At 40.1% G+C, this 22025-nt stretch overlaps 1 protein-coding gene across 5 annotated transcripts in view; it reads right to left on the reverse strand.

Annotated features, from left to right (window-relative positions):
* Window positions 1-280: 280 nt before the first annotated feature.
* The window catches only part of DNM3 (dynamin 3), a 560145-nt gene continuing 538400 nt past the window's right edge, over window positions 281-22025 (reverse strand). For 3 of the 5 annotated variants that reach the window (XM_064594314.1, XM_064594316.1, XM_064594317.1), the window contains one exon: window positions 281-467. In XM_064594314.1, the coding sequence (XP_064450384.1) occupies window positions 431-467 (37 nt within the window). In that variant the 3' untranslated portion in view covers window positions 281-430. Of the gene's footprint in view, window positions 468-9222; window positions 9857-22025 lie in introns of those variants that run through there. The other 2 variants (XM_064594319.1, XM_064594320.1) reach the window with 2 other exon arrangements.

The following is a 22025-nucleotide window of genomic DNA, read 5'->3' on the forward strand; positions in this document are numbered from 1 at the left end:
GCACCAGGTTACATGTCTACCAACAGTTCACGAGGGTTCCTTTTTCTCCACATCTTCGCCAATACGTGTTTCTATCTCATACTTCTTTTGGACAGACATTTCAATTGAAGATAGATTATTGTTCTCCACCAAATAGCAAATTAAATCACAATGCTTTAATAACTATTTTTCAAGTTAAGCTCCTTACAAGATCAAATTACATATTTTTCCCCTTACCTGGTTTTAGCTGAAAACTATTTTAATTTGGGTCTTCTTTAGAAAAAGAAACAGAACATGTTTCATTTTTATATAGAATAAACTTTGTTTTTATTATAGGCATGGATCAAAAATAAAAGTTTTTATGTACATATGACATGTAGTGCAAATGAAAGGCTTTGAAATCCCATGGATAGACATGTTGTTGGAAACAAAAGGAGATGAATCATGGGTGTTAGGATGGTCGTCCTGGAACTGCAGGAGGGGGTCGCCTAGTGAAAACAAAACAAAACAAAGTAACAAAAAGAAAAACACAGATGCAGAGGAAGAAAACAATGTTTAAATTATAAAACAAATCCAAATAAAAGCATGCAAAATGATCCCACGAGAGTCAAATTCAAATCAGACAAAAACATGCAGACATGCAGGGGAAATGAGAGAACCACATGGCAAAGTGAGCAGTTCCCAGGACTCCTCCTGGCTACGGGCAGTGTGCTAGGTGTGAGCCACGTGAGCCCACTCCAAACTCTTATTTTGTACCATGGGACAATAAATCCATGCAATCATATTCAGGAGACTTGGAAATAGTACCAGAGCCAAATACCTTTATGACCTTGAGTATTTGTTTCTGAGCCCTGATTTTGTGACGTTCGGTTACTTCCAAAGATTCCAGCAAATGTTAAATCTCCATAGGGAGAAGGAGTTGATAGAGAAATAGGACAGGTGAAAAATGTTTTTCAGGTGAGGGAAATTAGAAGGTGTCACGAGGTCCAATGAGCAATGCAATCATAATGCAGAAAATGTCAGGGGTTGAGCTTGGAGAAAAAGGATTTGTAAATAAGAATCTGCTCCACGTGAATATCCCAATATGATAGCCTTTCCAGGCCCAGGGAAACTACAAGGCTAGCCCTGGTCCACGGGAGCCTGAGAGTCTGTCTTAGAATCGCGCACAACCGAAGTTCTGATTTATTCAGAACTGGGTGCAGGGTGAAGGAGATTTAGCTTGCTGGATCTTTCTCCATATCCCTAGCCTGGCTTGCATCTTGTCAGGCCGACGGTTGTGAAATAAGGTCCAGAGCCATGTTTCATTTTGACATCAGCCTCTCTGGATGATTTGCTGCTGGAGGAGTAAACTCTACGTTGCCATGCACGGCTGTGTAAGTAGGAAAACAGCATGCCAAATGAAACTTTCCCACTGGTTTCCAGCAGCCATCTGTATTTTAATTTCCTCTTTCTAACCATATTGGTAATGAACTCAAACCTACAGCAAGCCATGGAGCACGGTGAGGTTAGCTCAGTACCCTGCTCCCTGTGGGACGTCTTTTTTGGCTATTCATCCAGGTGTCCGACAACACAATCACTTCCATCTTACTCTTATAACACTTCAGAGAGTGGAGCAATGAAGTCCACCAAAAACAAAAACAAAAACAAACTTCTTTTTCATCTTCTAAGAGATGTTAATTGACGGCGCTATTTCTGAGCACTGGTGAAAAATCTTACCTTCCCTGAAGTCCGAGACCAATTTTTCTTTGGTCCAATTTAAGCTGGCTATGCTAAGGGGGCCTCTCATCCATTTAAATGATGAAGAACTTGTTTTTGGTAACCTTTCAACTGCAGGGGGTCTGCAAGCCTTTAGCTTTAGAGATCCAGGTAATGGGTATCCCTGGTGTTTTCATGAAGAAAGTATAATTAAATTCCTGTCAGGCTCAATGAGATTTATCACCTGCCCAGCAAACAGAAACTAGTTTGGAGTTCTGAAGGGGCTTTAGAACACTTTAATTACCTCAGCAGGGTGGGGAGGTGAGCCATTAACGTGAACAGTGAATCCACGGTGCTGAAGAGACATTCTGTGGGCATATGCCAAAGCACTTTCCCGTTTGAGCTCGTTTGGTGTTCTAAACCAGAAACAGGATCAGAAACTCTATGTCTTAGAATATATTTCACCTGACAGCTAGAACGTTTGCTTCAAACATCAGAGTGACATTTATTCCCTCAGGCAGCTCCTTCCTTTTCCTCTTCACTCTCCTGCACCAACTTTCCTCTCACTGCCAAAAAAGCATCGTTGAGGATGACACCATGCAGTGGCTCAGAGATAGTTCTAGCATGGATCTTGGCGGTTTGAGTTTTCACTATTTCTTTTCCAGAACTTTCTACATTACTTACACAATGCCAAAGTGCCTGAAGGCAAGTGCTAAAAATATTTGGGCTTTTCACATGAAGAGCAGCTATAACTGTACCTCATACTGTTGCTGCCTCTGACTTGGAACACTGAGTTGAAATGCTGAGTAGATTTTGCACATACATAAAATCTGCTAACAAATTTTAAAGTTCAGAATGCTACTATTCCCCATACAAGCAAATCTACCTAATCAAGATTCTAATTTCAGGTTATACCTTCTTAAGTTTTCTGAAAAAGGCCAGAACAGGAAGGGAAGGAAGCAGGAAAAGCTGTGTATGGAACACGGGGATTATTCACACATAAAAGACTCAATTATCAATAAGAATGATGGATTACCCACATTCTCTTGGTTCTACCTCAATGCTGCGATCTGTTCTTATGGTGAAATTCCTCTAGCAGGGTCCCTGGGAAGGTCTTATGACTTTTTTTCTTTTCTGTTACAATCTCACAAAACATTCTCTGCTTGCTTTCTTTGCCCATCATTTAGATAACTTAGTATCTCAGATCAGCAGGTGAGCCTGAAGGCTTGGGAAAGTGAGACAGGAATGGCAATAAGGCTAGGCATTCCTTTCTATTTTTGTAGGTAATCTTTAAACTTTAAATCGGTCTGGATCCATTCCTTTACAGGAATATAAGGGGTAATGGAATTAATTTAAAGGCGCTCTTCTTTGGAGAGCGAGAGAGAAAAGGTCGTGTGGAAAATTATCTGCGCCCTCCACAAGGCTTTTACCAAGACTCATTGCATGTATGTCTCCCTTCCTCTGTGCTCTTCCTCCTCAGGTCTAGTACACTGCTGTAACACCAGCATGGTAGTCCAGGAAGACTGTCCCAAGTTGGGTGCTCTGGTTGCCCTTACATTTGATTTTATCACCTGACTGGGTAACAGTGACAGTCTGGTCTGGACTAATCTTGCTCGAAGCCTTTTCTCTCTCACCTAAAGCCCCCGAAGCAGTGTTTCCTCACAACACTAGACCTGTAAGGTGCTTTATGAACAAAGCATGGACAGTCAAATAAGTCTGAGAAACATGTAGACACTGGCCCTTCCTTAGAGATTCACAATGCAATCTGATATCAAAGCTTCTATAATGTCTTCCAGTAAAGAAACATTTAATTTTTAATCATCATTTCCCAAGTGTATTTCATCAAGAAACCCATGGTATATGTATGTGCAAAACCGACTAAAATCTCATGGAATGAACTTTGGGAAACTCTGGATTAAGACTGTCATTTTAGCCAACATCTCTTGCGTGTATTCTAATTATTACGCTGACACAGTGGGAAAGAACACCAACAAAGGCATTTCATAGTAATGCCAGGTGTGTGCTAGAGTACTAAGAAGGAGGGTCTGAGAACCATCTAATCTAAACCCCGGATACATTTCTCAATCTGAAATTTAAAGATTCCAGCAGAAAAACAAGAATCTTGACAACTGAGAAGATACTTACACTGATGCCAGAACTATTTTAAATATACAAATGGTAATTTGCCAAATAGTTACCAAATAAGTAGTTTGCCAAATAAGGTCCTTTGGCTTGGGTAATTTCCATTAGAAACTATTCTGAATAAAGAATCACGCAGTAGAACTCATACACACGCGCATACACACACACACACACACCACACAACACAAGTGTACAGCATGGTTCTCATCCTGTCTCTTCTAGTAAAAACCTTCCTTTGAAGGCATTAATGGCTCTACTCGTGGAAGATGTACAGATATGAAAAAGAAATTACAAGAGGAAAGCATGAATTAATACATACAACAGTCTTTGCAATTCATCTTTTCCCAATGAATGTATCCTGAACACAGAGGGAAAGTAAACCAACGTTATTCTCCTCCCATTCCCTTCTTGTCTTCTGTTTTTGGATGGATGGCTCAATCTGGGACTACGTACATTGATAAGGGACCTATCATCAAAACTCGGTAATAGTCTTTCTCTGTGTTCTGGAAACTGAGGACAAGGATGTGTGTAAGTTACTGTTTAGCACTCTACTCTTCCATTTTCTTAATATTAGGCAAAGTAAAGGGTTAACGTCTTCCCTTGATGCCCTATAAGTAAATAATGAAGGCCAACTGTTGAGTCAAGAGCTCGATTACTTTCTGTAAGAAACGCCTTCTGTGGACCTAACATTTGGGCAGAGTGTTCTTCCTCCTTCTGCTTCCCAGGGTTTTTCATGAACACTTCCTCTTCAATAGCAAAGTAAGACGGTACCTCTTAGCTGTCACACTGCACCCTCCAACTGTCTAAAGCTTGTGCCCTTTTTAAACCTAGTCCAACACTGAGTTTGAATCAGAAATAAAATGTCTCCCACTCTCCTGCCTTTGCTTTGTCCAATTTGCTCCCTTTAAAAATCTTGTCAATAATAAAAAAAAAAATTAAAGAGAAAAATAAATAAAAATCTTGTCCTCCCCCATATTAATGCAGTAATGCCAAATGCTAGTATTCCCCATTTTGGTAATTCTGGGCCAATCTGATCAAAAGAGTTATAAGTATTCAGAAGTCTCAGATCTTACTGACATGCATAGATACAACTCAAATATATTATACAAGAACGAGGAAGGGGTGAGTCCTTCAAATGTTAGCATTTATTTCAGGTTCAGAAATACAGCTTCACATTTTCACAATAGGTACATGTGACCTTCAAGAATGATACAGGTTTGAGGAACTTGCTTCAAAAATTCCATTCACAGAGTCCATCCATATATCAGCATTAAGAAATCCTGAAAGTGTCAAGGAGACAGTGGAAAGTATTCTGGCTCAAATTAATTAAAGAATCAACAGAGAAGGTAAGAAATTTGCTTCTACACACTGCTTCATAAAAAAGCAAAAGGGTATTTTGATTCAGAAAAGGGAGAAAAAAGAAACAGACGAGCGAGCAACACGAAGGCTGCACACATGAAATTAAACATGAATCAAGTCGTGGTGAAATTTCTGGAGGAATCATTGTTTTTTAATCAAACTGGTAACAGACAGTCCAAGAGGTTGACAGAGTAATTTTTCTCATATTTTTCGAAAACATTACACAATGAGCAAAGTTTAAGGAATTCAAAGGGTAAAAATTTAGAAGAAACGAATGCCTCGAGCTGAGCCATGTGTGAAACCCCAGACCAGAGAGGTGAGAAGTCCCACCAGTATACCAGTATGAACAGGTCTTAAGACAAACAGGAGACTCTTCCTTGAGTTTCCTCTCTCTCGCTCTCACACATATAAGCATTCTTACACATATATACAACTAGCAATGCATATACTACACATGCTTCAAAATATCCTGCAAGGTTCACAATACAGAACACCACACGATTTTAAGCATACCAACGAGACAGGATGACTTAAGAGTATTTAGGAGACACACTGGAACTTTTAAGAAAGGAGTGAGTGATCTAGTGAACTAGTCATTGTTTCTCTACAGTCATCTAGCTTTATTCACTTTAAACTCTGAGCTCACAGCTAGCAGTCCTTTTGGTGAAACAGATCTAAAACTCAGCTTGAGTCTCACACCTTCTCTCCTTTGACTGGATTCCTCAGGTCAGAGACCTACTATGTAGGTTTTATCCTCAATGTTAAGGAGATTACTGTCAATTTCAAATACTTATCTTGTTTACCAAATGAGAAATGTTTACCTGAAACAAGGGATGGATGACCTACCTCTGAGGTATTAAGTAACTTCTTCCCTGCATTTTTAGCAAATTTACTCAGAAAAGTCCACTCTTTGTATTATATTGCTGTATCCCTCCACTTTATTTTTTTGACATTTACTATGGAGAAAAAAATGACTATGTAGACCAATTGAAGCTTTTTAAGATTCAACTCAGCAATCCAAGAATCATTTATAATTCCAATCAGAGTTCTTATAAGTGGGTTACCAGATCTTATACTCTATTTGGCAAAGGTCATTTCTTCTTAGATAGCAGTGCTGTGGACTTAGGTACAAATGTCTGTGGATGTTACTCTATTGTGTTGTCACAGTAATTCTGAGCGTTGTGCCCGTCCTGGAAAAAATTTTGTAGACCTCATGTATGTTATCACTGTTCTAGGAACCACCGTTACCGTGTATTATAGCAGACCCTCCAGAGTGAGCTCTTGAATTAACACAGTTTAAAAAATATATTCATACCCACACACACAAAGCCACATGTATACATAAATATTTACACCCATACATAGCATATATACACAATGCACATACAATCACACTCATGCTTGTGGTGTTTTAACAAGGGCTTTTAAACCTACCTACCCAAAGGGGCACAGAACACGGGCACTTACAGAAATGAATTTACCATGTATATACCGTATACACAGAGACACATGCACTGAAAATATGTTTGTACACAGAAAACGTCAACATTGATCACATACTGGTATTAGGTCCCATTTCATATTTGAGAATTATGGCTACAGTCTATACTAAAAAGTCATAAAATTAATCTATATGACTACGTTTAAATTCTAAGTTTAGAAGGCTTACAGTTATATCACAGGAACTGGTTTAATTATAATGTTTTGGAACAGAACGAATCCGTATCTGAACAAGTAGGCAATGTGCTAATAAACAGACCCTACTGCTCTTCTGTGTTATAAAAGACAGCTAAACGCAACATTCAGAAGAGTAATCTTGGTAGGTGACTTCTGGAAATGCAATATATCTGTTCTAAATCAACACTATTTCAATAATCTGTCCACAACTGAGTAAACAGTTATTCCAATTAGTCAATAAGCATGCAAGATTTAGCATGTGACAATTAACAAACATATACAGTTAATTTTTCCAAATCCTAAAAATACCATATGTTTTATTTTATTTTGCTAGACATCTATTGTGTAGACAACATCAGAGCAATCAGTTAGGAGGAAGCTACACAAAAGATGAGAGGTGGTATGGGAAACTCTTAGAAAGCTCATGAAGCTACATTCCCACCTTAAGGCCTGGCGCGAACAACACACTTCACACACATCTTAGAGCTTCCGACTTCATTCACCTTGAGAGCTCCTTTCAGCAGGATGCAAACCCTTTGGGAAATGGTATTAATGCTAATCATAGTACTGCAGCAAACTGAAAGTATTCTCCAACATGACTTCTGGAATTCCAGGGGAGGCTGGGTTCTGTTAGAAATAACTGAGAAGAAGTAAGAGAACAAAAATGTGCCTACCAACAGAGACAACTGGCACAGTGGAACTGTAGGATTACAATCCAAGAGCAAAAGCCAAAGACGACAAATGCCATTGTTTATGACTACATAAGATCAGTGGAAAGAAAGTTGGAAAAACATCTCCAATTTTCTTTGACATGATTTGTGCTGATCTAAGAACACACCAGTGGTTATCCACAATATTTTCCTTTAACAGAAGGAAATTTTTGAAATACAGCAAAATGCAAAACCACATTTAGCACAAAGCCAAACCCTGAAGTATATACTCCGTTAGCTGCCTATTTTAGAGAATTCAAAGGAAGAAGCAAAGGGAATCCTAAAAAGAGGGAATTTTATGAGAAGATCTCTGTAGATAATTTTGTTTTACTATGGACATTTACGTAACACATTTCCATTTAGCCGCAGCACTATTTTAAACACACATTATGTATCTTGCACATCTGTTCCATTCACAAAGAGTTAAGGTTTTTTTTCAAATGAGGGGGAAAAAAAGTTGTGAGAAGATTCAGGGTGGTGATTTAGGGTGGTGGTCTTTATACGATCACTTGTAACTTAAAAGTTGAAATGTTCTTTTTGTAAATCTCGTAGTCTCTGATTGTTGCCTATTATAAGTGAGCTAGCTGCAGAGTAACTTCAAAACAATGCCATTCAACTTGGCAAGTTCTCTTTTTAATAATGGTTGAAAGTTTTTACTTCATACTTTATGGGTGTCTGCTTCGGGTATAAAGTACACAGGAAATTAAAGTTAAGTTAACATACAAATCATGTTTGCTGCTTTCAAAGGGAGACATTTCAGTTGGTGAAACCTGATTTACTTCTGTGGAATATGAAATGGTGTCATGGGACGCCACTATTCAGTGAGGACTTGCTGTCTGGGAACAGTTAGCAGACAAAATTCCACTTGGCTTCTGGCTGTTTCCTACATGCTAATCATCTGGTCCTACGTCGTCTACAACTCAGCCTCAGGACTGAACTATTAACCCCCAGGCTAAACCGATTTTGTAAATTTTTGCAATGTTAGCATTTGCCAAGTTGCTTTAGATCTCAATGTCTTAATTGCATTTTTTGGAATGACCTGTGCAGAGGTTGTGAAGTTGCACAGCTGTAAACGTGTGAGCTCCTGCTCTTAAACCATGGCATCTCTTACGAAACGACTTTTATTTTCATTCCGGGGCCCCCTTTAAAAACGGTTATCCCAGAGTAAGGCTCAAGATGTATTAAGAAAGCCTAGAATGGATGGAAAGTTACGTTAAACTGGTTTTAAAGGTAGGATGAATTCTTACCCGAGGGAATTACAAATTAGCTTGGAAAGAGAGAAAAAGTCTTGCTCCAACCAAATAAATAAATAAACTGGAGTTAGTGTCAAAGTGTAGTTAGCCATGCTCTAAGACTGGATCAGTTTGAAACATTAAATATTTTCCATGTCAGCCTTCACTGTAACCTAGAAGGAGGTGAATATATATGTGAATAAAGAAATTACATATTTCCAGACACTTCTAGAGATGTGATATTTTGCTTCTTCCTTGAACTCTGAAACTCACTAGCCAAATCTCCTGACTGACTACCAGAAAATTAAGCTTTGATTCGCTGTTGAATATGCTTCTAGCATGAAGCAAAACACATTGGGATGAGGAGAAGCTCTGTAGAGCAAGCAATACATTAACTTTTCCTTTGCAAACTACCTTGTGCTTCTGGAAAAGTTTTATTCTTAAGGAATCCTAATTTAAAAAAAAATCACTTCCTAGCAGTCCTATGAAATAAAGAGGAAGGATAGAGGACCTAAATAGGTAATTCTAGAGTAGGAGGAAACGGTAATAATAGACAACATAATTTTTGTCAGCCAAAACAGAATGTGGGAAAATAAATACACGTATGGCTTGGCTTAGGTCTAAGCCCACCATCTCACAGCTCTTAAGAATTATACTTAATGGGCTACCTGGTGGGTAACCTGGGAACTTGTCCAAAGCAATTTCAAACATATGCCAGGGTAGGCAAACGGTCTCCAAAATATAGGGCTGCTATACAAACCTACCCTTGGTCAGTACAACATATAAGAAAGCCTCGAAGGGTCAGCAGTTTTCAAGAGTCAAACTCCAAAGGTTTGATACACCATGAGCGACGAAGATGAGTGATGAATGCATTAGTAAAACTGGTTACTTGCCTACTGATGTCCACACATGCGACTACTCATGATTTACTGATCAAATATGTTGCTTTCGCATAATTCATTAGTAATTAATTGCCATGCCAGACACTTCATTTAGTCTAACAGGGAGGATTCTAGTGGACGGATTATAGTGGGACGAGTTGGTGATGGGGGTGGTCTCCGGCTAGAAAGAGAGAAAGAGAAAGGTAAAGAAACAAGTAGAATCTCTAGCAGAAGGTCGTCCCAAAGACACTGGGAAAGAGCCAGCACACACATGCCCATGCACAGACAGGCTAGCAGCGGTGGCTGCCATCTGTGATGATTTTAACACTGTCACCTTTCAGGCATCCGGCATTTTGAGACAAAAACGAAGTATTTTGTCATATGCAAATCTTTCTCAAAACAGAAGCTGCCCTCCCAACACTAAACAAACAAACAAAAAATCAAATCATTTAAAAGCCATCTGAAATGTACTGCACATTTCTCAGCCACCAAAGAACGGTTACATAGAGTGAAATGTGTTATGTTATGCCTGCCCCGGGCACTTATTAGGTCTATTAGGCCTCAGAGAATGATGGTCTTTGAATGTTTATTTCCCCTTATATAATATTCTTCCTCTTTTTTTCTTACTGTCAGAATATTATCACTTCTCATTGCCTTCAGCAGTAGCTTTCTCCAATTTGTTCTACATTTTACTTCTAATTTGCAGGGCACTAGAAAACCAGAGAATCTGGATTTTAGAGTCCTCTACGGTAAGTGTAAGCAGGCTCAGGAGGAGGGCTGCTCGCTTTCTGGTTGGTCATATTTCTGAGAGCTGAGATGGCCGAATACACAAACTCCAGATAATGAAATATTACTGTACATGAGAATCTCAACACCACCAAGTAATGCTCTTTATGTCCTGAACCCCTACGTTTATTTCCTAAAAGTATTAGGAACTTTGTGTGTGTGTGTGTACCTGATTTCATATGTAGTTTCTTGGGGAGTAATTTTTATAACCAACAAAATTCAAAAAGTCTACAAATCGTAAACTTTCTTTTTGATAAAACTCTCCCTTTGACTATTTCAGAATGGTCCCTTTTGGAAGTATAGTCATGTCGTGGAATTTTTTTCTGTATTGGCAACAGTAACAGGATTAAATCAAATGTCCCTTCTCAGGTATGAAGAAGTGAAGATAGAAAAATTAAGGAAAACAGTTATGAAATGATAAAAAATCACAAAGCTATAAAAAGGAAAAATCAATGAGAAAGAGGTCTTGTTGATTCATGGTACAAATCCTGGCCACTTAGGCACAAACTCACAGACACTAGCAGAGTTCCTCTGGCCCCTGCCGCTGAAAAATGTCCAAGAGGCTTTGGAGGAAAGGTTTCCTTGGGGAGGTGCATTCCAATTTAACCTCTTATGCTAGGCTCGTTATTAGGTGGGCACTCAAAGTTTTAAAGTCTAACTAGACATAATTTAGAGGCACAGTGACCAAACTAAACCATCAATACTAGTTGTTTAATATGAGTAAACAAATAAGTCCTCCTTTTGCAGAAAGGCCACTGACTACTGTGGCCATCCGAAATGTTTTAGCTAGTCTCTGCTGCGAAAAATCCTCTCTTCATTCCTCTTTACTTGTGACCATGCAAAAGCACTGCCTTTCCACTAGCATACTGCTCATTTTCATTTAAAATGGCCATATTTGGGGCACCTGGGTGGCTCAGTCGGTTAAGCGTCTGCCTTCAGCTCCGAAAGGATCCTGGGGTCCTGGGACCGAGCCCCACGTCGGGCTCCCTGCTCAGCGGGGAGCCTGCTTCTCCCTCTCCCTCTGCCCTTCCCCCCTGCTTGTGCTCTCTCTTTCTCTCTCTAAAATAAATAAAATCTTTAAAAAATTAATAAAATAAAATGGCCATATTTATTTAGCTTATGTCCTGAATCTTGAAGCTGCATCTTCTTCTCCTTTGTTGTGACGTTTCTAGAGGCCAGAGGTCACACCCACTTAACTTGTCTCATGCTGCCCTTAGTGTGATGTTACGTGCAATTAGGTTCTCAGTGCTGTTTTGTTCATCTGCTAGGTAAGTGCTATCCATCCTTCAAGACTCATGTCCGTGAAGTCTTCCCTTCCCCCTATCTTCACACAGCTGCCTCAAAAGCATCTCAACATACTTCTGTTACAACCATCACACTGAATCCTAATTAGGTGTATATGTTTATCTCCACTGATGAGAAATGGGCTGTGTCTTACTCATCTTCCTATTCTTGCAGTGTGTGCTTATCATTCAGCCACTGAACACCTGAACACTGACAACTGAATAAATTAGTTATTCCTAGAAGTAAGAAGCAACTTATAAATGCTTATGATATTCACTGATCTTTACATTACATAAAGGTATTTGTTAGGAAATCATTGCTGTTGCAGGAAAAAAAAAAAAAGGTACAGTGACATGTAAGATTTTGACCCTTGGAAATGTTACCTATAACATATTTGCTCAATCTTTTAATAGATGTTTGAAGTAAATATTAAATAACAGGCCCCCTGTCCTCAGCGAGTTTGATAAATAGTCACATAACCCACAGAACTGTATTCTTAGCAACTAAGCAGTTATGGGTCGGTGGGGAGAAGCAGGCCAGAATTTGAACTCGAAGGAAGGAAACTCTACCAGAAGATTTAATATTGGGTTGGATTTTTTTTTTTTTTAAGTGGATCTTAAACTACAAATTCAGTGAAAGGCAGGATGACAACATGGCATGGTGGGCTGGAAATTGTTTCATGCATACATGATAGCTTAGACCAAGGATTGTAGCCACTAGAGAAAGGAATACAAACAAGTTCTCTGCTGATCCTTTTGTTCTTGGCTTAAATGTCATTCTTCAGTCCTTCCTGACCATCCTATAGTTTCCAACCACCCCGCCCCCAAACACTTCATGATATTTGTGTACTTCATAGCACTTAACCCTGTTTATGTATTTATTTACTAGATTATTGCCTATGTCCCCCGATAGATTCCTAAAGAGCAGAAACCACATATTCTGTATTTATTATATGTATTTAACATTTAGTATAATGTGATTAGAAGGCAGTGATTAAGTGTTTATTAAATAATGGACAAATGAGTGACTGAAAAGTTCCTAAACAGAGATGCTTGGCCAGGTTAGAATACAGGCCAGATCAAAGGGAATAGATCCAATGGGAGCAGGAATATATTTGAGGTATTTATCAGAGGCTATTATTGAGGCAGTGAGTTTACACAGAAAGAGTACTAGATCAAAAGTCAAAGATGTGGATGCCTCCAACTGCCAATTAGAACAGTCACTCACTATCTGAGGTTCTCAAAGACTCGGGTTCCCCATCACAAGCATTGGAGATTCAGACTAGATGATCTATAATACACCTTCTAGTTATGCATGGCATACATAATTTATTGAGCATCTACTATGTGGACTGCATTATGCTGCATGATTTTTAAAAACTCAGAATCTATTCAGAGTGGAAGATGAATGGGACAGACAAGTATGCAAGTGGTTTTTACTACTGTATCCCATTTTAACTGGAAAAAATGGCAAAATTTTGTAATTCAGACTCTAAGAATATATTCTAGGAAGCTTGAAAATACAATGTGGTCAAAGCAGGAGCAAATATGATTTTAACTGCAACATATTAAACTTGAAGACATATGAGAATGGTTATATAATGAGGTTATAAGAAACCAGAAACCAAGTGATGAGGATGGAAGGGAGGAGCTCAATGGAGAGAATGGAGAGATGTAAATGTTCCGATGACACAGTTGCTTCTCATTAACCTCCTCCCCAGTTTTGGACCATGCTGATGGAACTAGAAAAGGACAATGGTAATGCGCAAGTGCAGAAAGAAAGCAAGGCAGGAGACTATGGGAATGCAACTTTCTACTCTGTGCTAGGACTTTTGTCTGTCTTGTTCACCACCATCTCTCAAAACTAGCATGATCCTGGGCTCACAGCATGCTTTTTTTTTGAGAGAGAGAGAGAGAGAGAGAAAGAGAGAGAGGGAAATTGGGAGCACACTAGCTGGGGGAGGGGTAGAGAGAGAGAGGAAGGGAAAGAATCTTTTTTTTTTTTAAGATTTTATTTATTTATTTATTTGACAGAGAGAGAGACAGGGAGAGAGGGAACACAAGCAGGGGGAGTGGAGGAGGGAGAAGCAGACTCCCCACTGAGCAGGGAGCCCGACGCAGGGCTCGATCCCAGGGCCCTGGGATCATGACCTGAGCCGAAGGCAGATGCTTAACTGATTGAGCAACCCAGGCGCCCTGAGGGAGGGAGACAATCTTAAGCAGACTCCCAGCTGAGCGGGGAGCCCGATGAGGGGCTGGAGCTCATGACCTGAGCCAAAATCAAGAGTTGGATGCTCAACCTACTGACCCATGCAGGTGTCCCTCATGGCATGCTTTTTATTTTATTTTATTTTTTATTTTTTTAAAGATTTTATTTATTTATTTGACAGAGAGAGACATAGCAAGAGAGGGAACACAAGCAGGGGGAGTGGGAGAGGGAGAAGCAGGCTTCCCTGCGGAGCAGGGAGCCCAATGTGGGGCTCGATCCCAGGACCCTGGGATCATAACCTGAGTCAAAGGCAGAAGCTTAACGACTGAGCCACCCAGGCGCCCTGGCATGCTTTTTAAATAAAGAATTGGGAGAGCGGTGCCTGGGTGGCTCAGTCGGTTAAGCCTCCAACTCTTGATTTCCTGCTCAGCGGGGAGTCTGTTTTGTTTCTCTCCCTCTGCCTCTCCCCCTGCTCAAGCATGTGAGCACTCTGTCTCTCTAAAATAAATAAAGAAATCTTAAAATAAAGAAATCGGGAGAATCTATCCATTAGGAGCTCTTTAAAAGTGTCCCTTAGCAGGGGCGGCTGGGTGACTCAGTCAGTTAAGTGAATGATTCTTGATTTTGGCCCAGGTCATGATCTCAGGGTCATGATATCAAGCCCCACGTTGGTGCCATGCTGGGCATGGAGTCTGCTTAAGATACTCTCTGTCCCTCTCCCTCTGCTCCCCCCCCCACTTGCTCTCGCACTCTCTCTCTCTAAAAAAAATAAATAAATAGGCACCACACACCTGCAAGGTAAATGAATGACGGAAAGAATGAAAGACAAAATTGCTATCATTGTCCTCTCAAAATAATTATGACATCTTTAAAATATGCCCAGTTTCAGGTTAAAGTAACCCATATATGTACTCAGTAATTAAAAATCCTGAACGATCCCCCCTCCCCACCCTTCTGGAAAAAATAAGCATCATTTCATTTCTAAAACAATAAAACTCTACTAGAAAGCAATTCAGGAAGAGCATTAAGTTGTTCAGTGTGATTTTCTTAATAAGCAATGCTGTTTGCCAACTTCAACACCAGAAATACATTTAAGGTTTACTGTTAGAGTTCATTTCATTGGTCTAGTTCCTAACCATTCAAAGAGTTTCCAAAGACATTCACCTCATAAGACAGTTTGTTTTGGGCAAAATTATTTGTTTTGTACCAAATTTTCCTCAGTTGCTTTGTTTAGTGATGGGCTTCATTAAGGAACCCATTACATTGAAATGGAGCATCTTGCATCACTTAGTGTTTATTGAAACACTATGCTGTGTGTGGGCGGTTTATGGTTATGACAGAAGAGCCATGTTTCTGCTTCCAAATCAAAGGAGAGATGTAATACTTGTAGTTGCTTTCGTAGCTGCAGGGATGAGCATTTTACAGTCTTTTGGACAATGACAGTTTTTTCAAGAAAGTCCAATGCTCACACAGGGTGGGTGGCATTGAAGGGGAGGAATGGGTTTTGCTGATAAGAGAGAGGAATGCATTATTTGTCTTACTGTCTCTTTCGATTGTCTTCGAAGAACAGAAGAACTAAAATTTCATCTGCTCTGCTTTGGGTTAGTTGGTTCTGAGTGTTCACGGTGTGAGGCCAATCTTAGGGGTTGAGAATATATATATATATATATATATATATATATATATATATATATATATATATATATATATATGAGAGAGAGAGAATATATAGAGAATTCTTTGGGGTCAATTGCTTGCGGGGTGCATCAGCATGTGGGGAGGTCGTGAAAACTGCCATTCCTCTGGTTTCTTGCTGCCAGGTAGCATAACACTGTTGAAATGGTTGCTCTTTCTGCCCCTGCCCTCACTTCTTGTCAGGAAGCGGGAATTATGAGACTGGTAAATGTGTGAGCCAGACTGGGTCTGTGTAGCACAGTCTCCTTCCTTTTCTCTGTTGACACCAAGATTTCGTGACTCCCAGTCCAAGATTCTTTCTATTGGACAGTTACATTCACACGTTCTGGGGCAACGGTTCCCAAATTGGACCATGCATCAGAATTCCCTGGTGGGCTTGTTAAAACTCAGATTGCCAGGCACCACACAGAGTTTCTAATAGGGTGAGACATTTCTAGCAAGTTCCCAGATGCTGCTGATGCTGCGGGTCCTGGGACCATGCTTTGAAAACCATTGTTCTAAGGCATAATAAGTGATTTTCATCTTGCTTTATTAGCAGTTCAATTCATTTGCCAGATATAGTGCAAGGAAAAAGAGAAAGTACTGGGAGAAAAATCTCAAGAAGAAGGAAGAAATGGTTGTAGAAATACTTTGATGCATTTGGGAGTTAGACTTAAGTATATGGGTCAGATCAGTTTTAGGTTTATTTCGTAAAGACCAAGATACTATACTACAGTAGTGTTCTTGTTAATCATCACCAGAAAAATAACTACTTGCTCAGGGAAGCTTGTATTTGCTCATGAAGATGGCAGTAAGTATAGAAAGGAAGCATCTATACACATGCATTCCAAGTACTCATCTTTGGAGAGGGTGTGACTGAAGTCCAACCTAATTAGCTAGGTGAACCCCTCCCCCCAACAAAAAAGAAAAGAAAACCCTCAAAAAAGATAAAGTTGAACACATCTAGAGGAATGATATCTGCCTACCAGGGTAGTATTTGCATAAAAAAGGATATTCAATAGGCTTCTCTTATACCGCACGTTCTACTTAGTAAATATAATTGAGGCTTTAAAATACATCTGTCTCAAAAATTTAATTTACATATCATTATATATTACATGTAATTACATTTAGGATGATGGGAGAGTTATATATCCCAGGTTTCTAGAAGCCACAAGGATCGGATAGCCACTTGCCCAACTTGTTTATCTTATTGATGAAATAGGTAAAAAAAAAATTTTTTTTAAATGAAGGGCTTTGTGTACTGAACCACAAGAAGTAAGGCTACAGCTGGCAAATTTCTTAGAAAACAGAACAAACTAAAACAAAGAACAAAAAACTACAACAAAACAAAAAACTGCTTCTGAGTTTTCTAAAATCATAAAGAGCATCTGCGCAGTGGGCTGTGCTGGACACGTTTTTAAAGCAGCCCTGGGCGAGGATGATTCTGGTGGCATCACTAAGCTGGGCTGGGGGGTTGCCCAGCGAACGTCCCCCTCGGGAACTGTAATGCCTTGTTTCTCCACGATCCTCTTGAATTACTTAATCCTTGTCTCATTTTTCAAGTTCAAGGCATGTATGTATAGTTCATCATCTGAATGACATTATAAACTTCCTATGAACCCAGATTATTCCTCAGCCTGCTTATAGTCTTCCACAGTGGAGGGGCAGTGGATGGGCAGTGTCCCCCCATCCGGTGGCTCAGTGTGCAAGAATGCAAACGCCTGAGGACAAATGAGGAGCACACCTCCAGGTGAAATGGAAGGGCAACTCACTCTGATCCAGGACTTTCTCTTGCAAATGTCTGCGCTATCAGATAATCAGACACAGCATTTTAAACAGGTTGTGCTTGTGCTTTGCTTCTTATTTTGAGCATTTAATAATACGACAGATTTTACATATCTACAAGCTAAGAGGCTAAGTTTTAAAAAATGCTACAGCAGTCAGGATATTGTCCACATGGAAGATAATAGTTTGTAATTTATTATTAAAAATACTATAGGCTGCTCTCCAGCATATTTTTGGCCTTTTCAGCTTTAGTAACAAAATGAGCCAATACTGTCCAAGAACAGTTTACAGTAGATGTTGGAAAGAACATAGGACTTGGAGTCCACTTAAAAGGCTCTAAAGAATTCTCTAATATGATTCGTGCTACATTTAGAGCCAGCATTTCTTTCCCCTGTGAAAACGAACCCATGATTTTGTAACATATGTCACTGGGAAAGAATGAATCAATTGATAGAATCTGAAGTAAGAACATAAGGGGAAAAATAGTCCATAATTGTTATTCGATGATACAAACATCTAATATCCTGTATAAATTAGTCTCTGAGCAAAATGGTAATATAACTTCCTTTGCCACATTTTCTTTACATAATCTTAAATATCTGGCTTGGATTCATTCAGGGGGATGGTACAGATACACCCACTTCCGTGGCTGCGGCAAAAAGGCAGCCTGCAGGATGATTTGTCCATATTAACTCTGCTCGGTTTGTGATGTGTAAAAAAGAGTTTTATAATAGCATTCAGCCAGGCAAGCTTCTCAGGAGACTAGAACAAGAGAGAAAGTGTTTGCGTTTAAATTGTTTCTTCAAGTACACTAAGTATTGGGCTAATTCCAAAATAAGTTTCGATTAAGCGCTGCGCATCAACTCATTTTGTATTCTTTCATTCCTTCAGTAAGCCCTGTTTATGTGCTATGTGCTGGATTGAGTCAGATGTACAGAGACGTGATCGCTGCCCAGGAGTTTCTCCTGGAGATGGAGAGAGAGACAAGTACACTGTGCCGACAGTGGGAGACGTGGTATTCAGCTTCAGGGGCCCCTGGAGTCTTAGCCTGGGACAGGAAGGGTTAGGAGGACTTGGTGGGTTAGAAGGACTTCGAGAAAACAAGGGAAGTTGGGGGGACTGGCAGTCCAGAAACAGGAACTAGTATGTGTGAAGGAAAGAAAGCTAGAAAAAGTACTGTCCGTTTGAGAAACCAAGTGTTGTCTGGTTCTTTATCACACATGTCAAAATTACGTGTTTTGCTCTGAGTCCTAATTCATAAAACAGATAACTTACAGGGTTTGGGGTTATACTAAAATAGGATTCCTAAAAAGCACTGCTTTTGAGATTTTTTAGAATGTGGTAGCCTCTGTACTATATCACTGACAACAGATAAGCTGGGTGGGTGGAGGGAAAGACGAAAAGATACGCAAAGCGGCAGAAGGTAAGAGGAATACAGTGGTGAGAACATTGTATAGAGAGAAAGAATGTGGCTTGAAAAGAGCTTTAAGTGCACATGGCTACTGAACGAAGTTAGGCAGTGTCCCTTCCGACGATTCTTTTCCCCATTTCTCTCCCTTTCTCTCTCTCTCTTTTCTCCCTTCCTCCCTCCCTGCTCTCTCTCCCTCTCTCTTTTGAGAAATCCCCAAAGAGATCTCCAAGAACTTACATGATGTAGAAACCTAGTCCCATTGATGTTGCTGGGGCACAACTATTTCTAACCCTCTTCATCTTCTTCTGTCCTCTTCTCCCTGCCCTTCCCCTCATTCCCACCCCAGGCACCAGGGGAAGGGGCTGGCCAACGCCGCCATTTGGGGGAAGGAGGAGAGGTTGGGAAGGAGGTGCTAAGAACCAGCTACTGGGAGAGGCAAACGTCCACTTCTGAGATGCACATTCCTCTGTCATCTCAAGTCAGTGAGAAGAGGAAAAAGAAGCAAGGACGGGGAGGAAAAAGGCAACACTTTGAATCTCTATATAGAACTGTAACATTCATTTCTGGTTTGGAAAGACAGAAAAGACTTTTCGTCCCTCTCTGATAGACAGCAGGAACCTTGCAAGCATGAGTATCTGACGTGGGGCTTCACCTCATACAGGGCAAATATGGAACTAGAAATACTGATGGAAAAGTTAACTTTCCAATTCCTTTTATTTTAGTAACAACAACAACAACAACAAAAAACAGAGCACAAGGAATTTGAAGACGTAGAGAAGATTTATGTTGCACCAATGTTTCACATCACCTGATCGTGATACCTGGTGAATTCAAAGGCCCGTTTTTAAATGTACCACGTGACATTTTTCTGGTCACTTACTTCTCTCCGTCCAAGTGGCAAAAATGGAGACAAAGAGTTACCGTTTACTAATTACAATCCCAGTGATTAAAAAAGAAAAAATCCAGCAGGAGGAGCTCTAACCTGCCTTAGAGCTCAAATTTTAAAAACAAAACCGTTGAAAGCAAACAGAGGCAAACGGAGAGGCGGTTGTGCCCTACAAGCTGCCATGTCAGTGAACAAACATGTGACTAAGTCCCATTAAATGCTCTGCACGCAGCCGGGGGATGATACTGGCAGGGGCTGAAGGGCCACCATCTCCCCCCTTGCATGAGTCTCCTTGTTCTGATGCAGCGAACCTGGGCTTGGATCTGTGGTGTCTGTCTGTTCCTACAAAAGAGGGAGCAAAAGGCCGATTTCTCGGCAAGTCTAGAAGTCAGTCTTTTCCTCTCAAAGTGTCCTACTGTTTCTACACGAGACTCTGACCCTCCCTCAAACACAGCATTTAAAAATGGAATTTTTATCAGTGGTGGACGGTACTAGAAACACTCCCAAATGTTCCATCACCTTCACCCAGTGGCTTGATGGGCGCTTTTTTAAAATGAGGGAAATGCTGGGTTTGTAAAAATTGGTGCTAAAAGGGCAAGGAATCATATGTCCCCTGGGCCATGTAAAGAGTCTGCAGAAAGAATTACAGCTTTCTAACACACACACACACACACACACACATCAACTGGAACACAAGAATTTACTCAGGAAAACAGTGAGAAATATATGAATTTAACAGTTATAGGATTTGGGGGGTAAGCCTTTCCATTTTGGACAGTGTTGTGGGAGTGGGACGGACGAGTGGGCATACAGGATGGTCAGAATTACTTAACCTGAAGGAAACTTTCAACCAATCCCTTTTAATCTATTGCCAATAAGAAGTCAAACTTTTTGTTTTACACCTTAATGGTATGCCCACATTTTAAATTTTTATACAAGCTTCTACAGAAACTTTAACTAGACCAATTCAGACCAAAAATCACTAAATAAAGCTAGTCTAGACGGAAAAATCTATGAAAACCATATGTCTTTTAGGCATCTGTCTTACAAAAACGGCCATCATCCTGGAGAAATAGTTCACAAGATACGCTTTTAGGAAAACTCTGGTGTAATGACCGTGGGGGCTGTGCTTGAGAAGGCGGCTTGCCTAGGACAAAGTCACGCCAAAATGCTGACCAGTGAAAGGCTCCCATCTCTGCATACGTCTCTCTGTAAACATCACTGAAAGGGCAGGCAAAGGCAGGGATAATTTATACTTCCATTATCTTAGAAGGGATCAAAAAAGTTTTGTTCCTCCACACTCCTACAGAATGTTAGACCAAGGGATCTCAAAGCCACCCTGTTCTCACTCACAGAAGACTGTTTTGGATAATGTTGAACGTGGATGAGGCCAAAGAACCAGAACATTTTCTTCTGATTATTCCCTCATCCTGCTGGCCTGCCAAACACAGCGAGAAGGCAGGTGTCCAACATAAGTAACTAAAGGAAGACCGTCCTGTATAATTGGATGGAGGGCCCATCTGAGAGACCAGGGGACTCCGGACTGGGGCCCAAAGCAAGAGTGCACTGAGAATGCAGCAAAGGGAAATGTTCTCAAACCTTGCTTTTCCGATTTAATATTGCTCTCTGAACTGGAAACACTGCTACCTTCATTATTCTGGCTATGTATTTTTACCTTTTTTACCTCTCAAAATGCACATTTAATGCCTGGTGATGGGTATTAAAGAGGGCACGTACTGCATGGAGCACTGGGTGTTATACGCAAACAATGAATCATGGAACACTACATCAAAAACTAACGATGTAATGTATGGTGATTAACATAACATAATAAAAAAATTTTATTCATATAAAATAATAGCACATCATTTACAAATAAAAAATGAAATACTCTTGATTATAAAGACAAAAAAAAGAGGTAGCATGAAATCCACAGGAAAAAAAAATAGAAAAGTAAACTTTAATGGTCCAAAAATCACAACATTTTAACTGAAAGCTGAACAGTCTTATGGAGATTATGGAAGTATTTGTAAGTTGTAAAGACTCCCTGTGACCCTCGAGAATATTTTCTTCTTGCTCAGCAGGGAAGGGGACTTTGGAAGAACACAGTAACACTGGCAATTGGCATGAATACCCCATAGTGTTGTGCCGTCACCTAGAGGGCTGGGGATGCAAAATATATGTCGAAGAGCTACATATGGAGAAGAGGTCCTGGGGTGGAGGAGACGAGGATAGTATAAAAGAAGGAAATTTACAAGATGTAGTCAATCATACACCAAAGTTTTAAGCACAGGGAAAAACACCATTTCAACA

The sequence above is a fragment of the Mirounga angustirostris genome, unplaced genomic scaffold (genome assembly GCF_029215605.1).
Source record: "Mirounga angustirostris isolate CCGP_5_RB_7025 unplaced genomic scaffold, mMirAng1.0.hap1 SCAF_6, whole genome shotgun sequence".
Classification (NCBI taxonomy): domain Eukaryota; kingdom Metazoa; phylum Chordata; class Mammalia; order Carnivora; family Phocidae; genus Mirounga; species Mirounga angustirostris.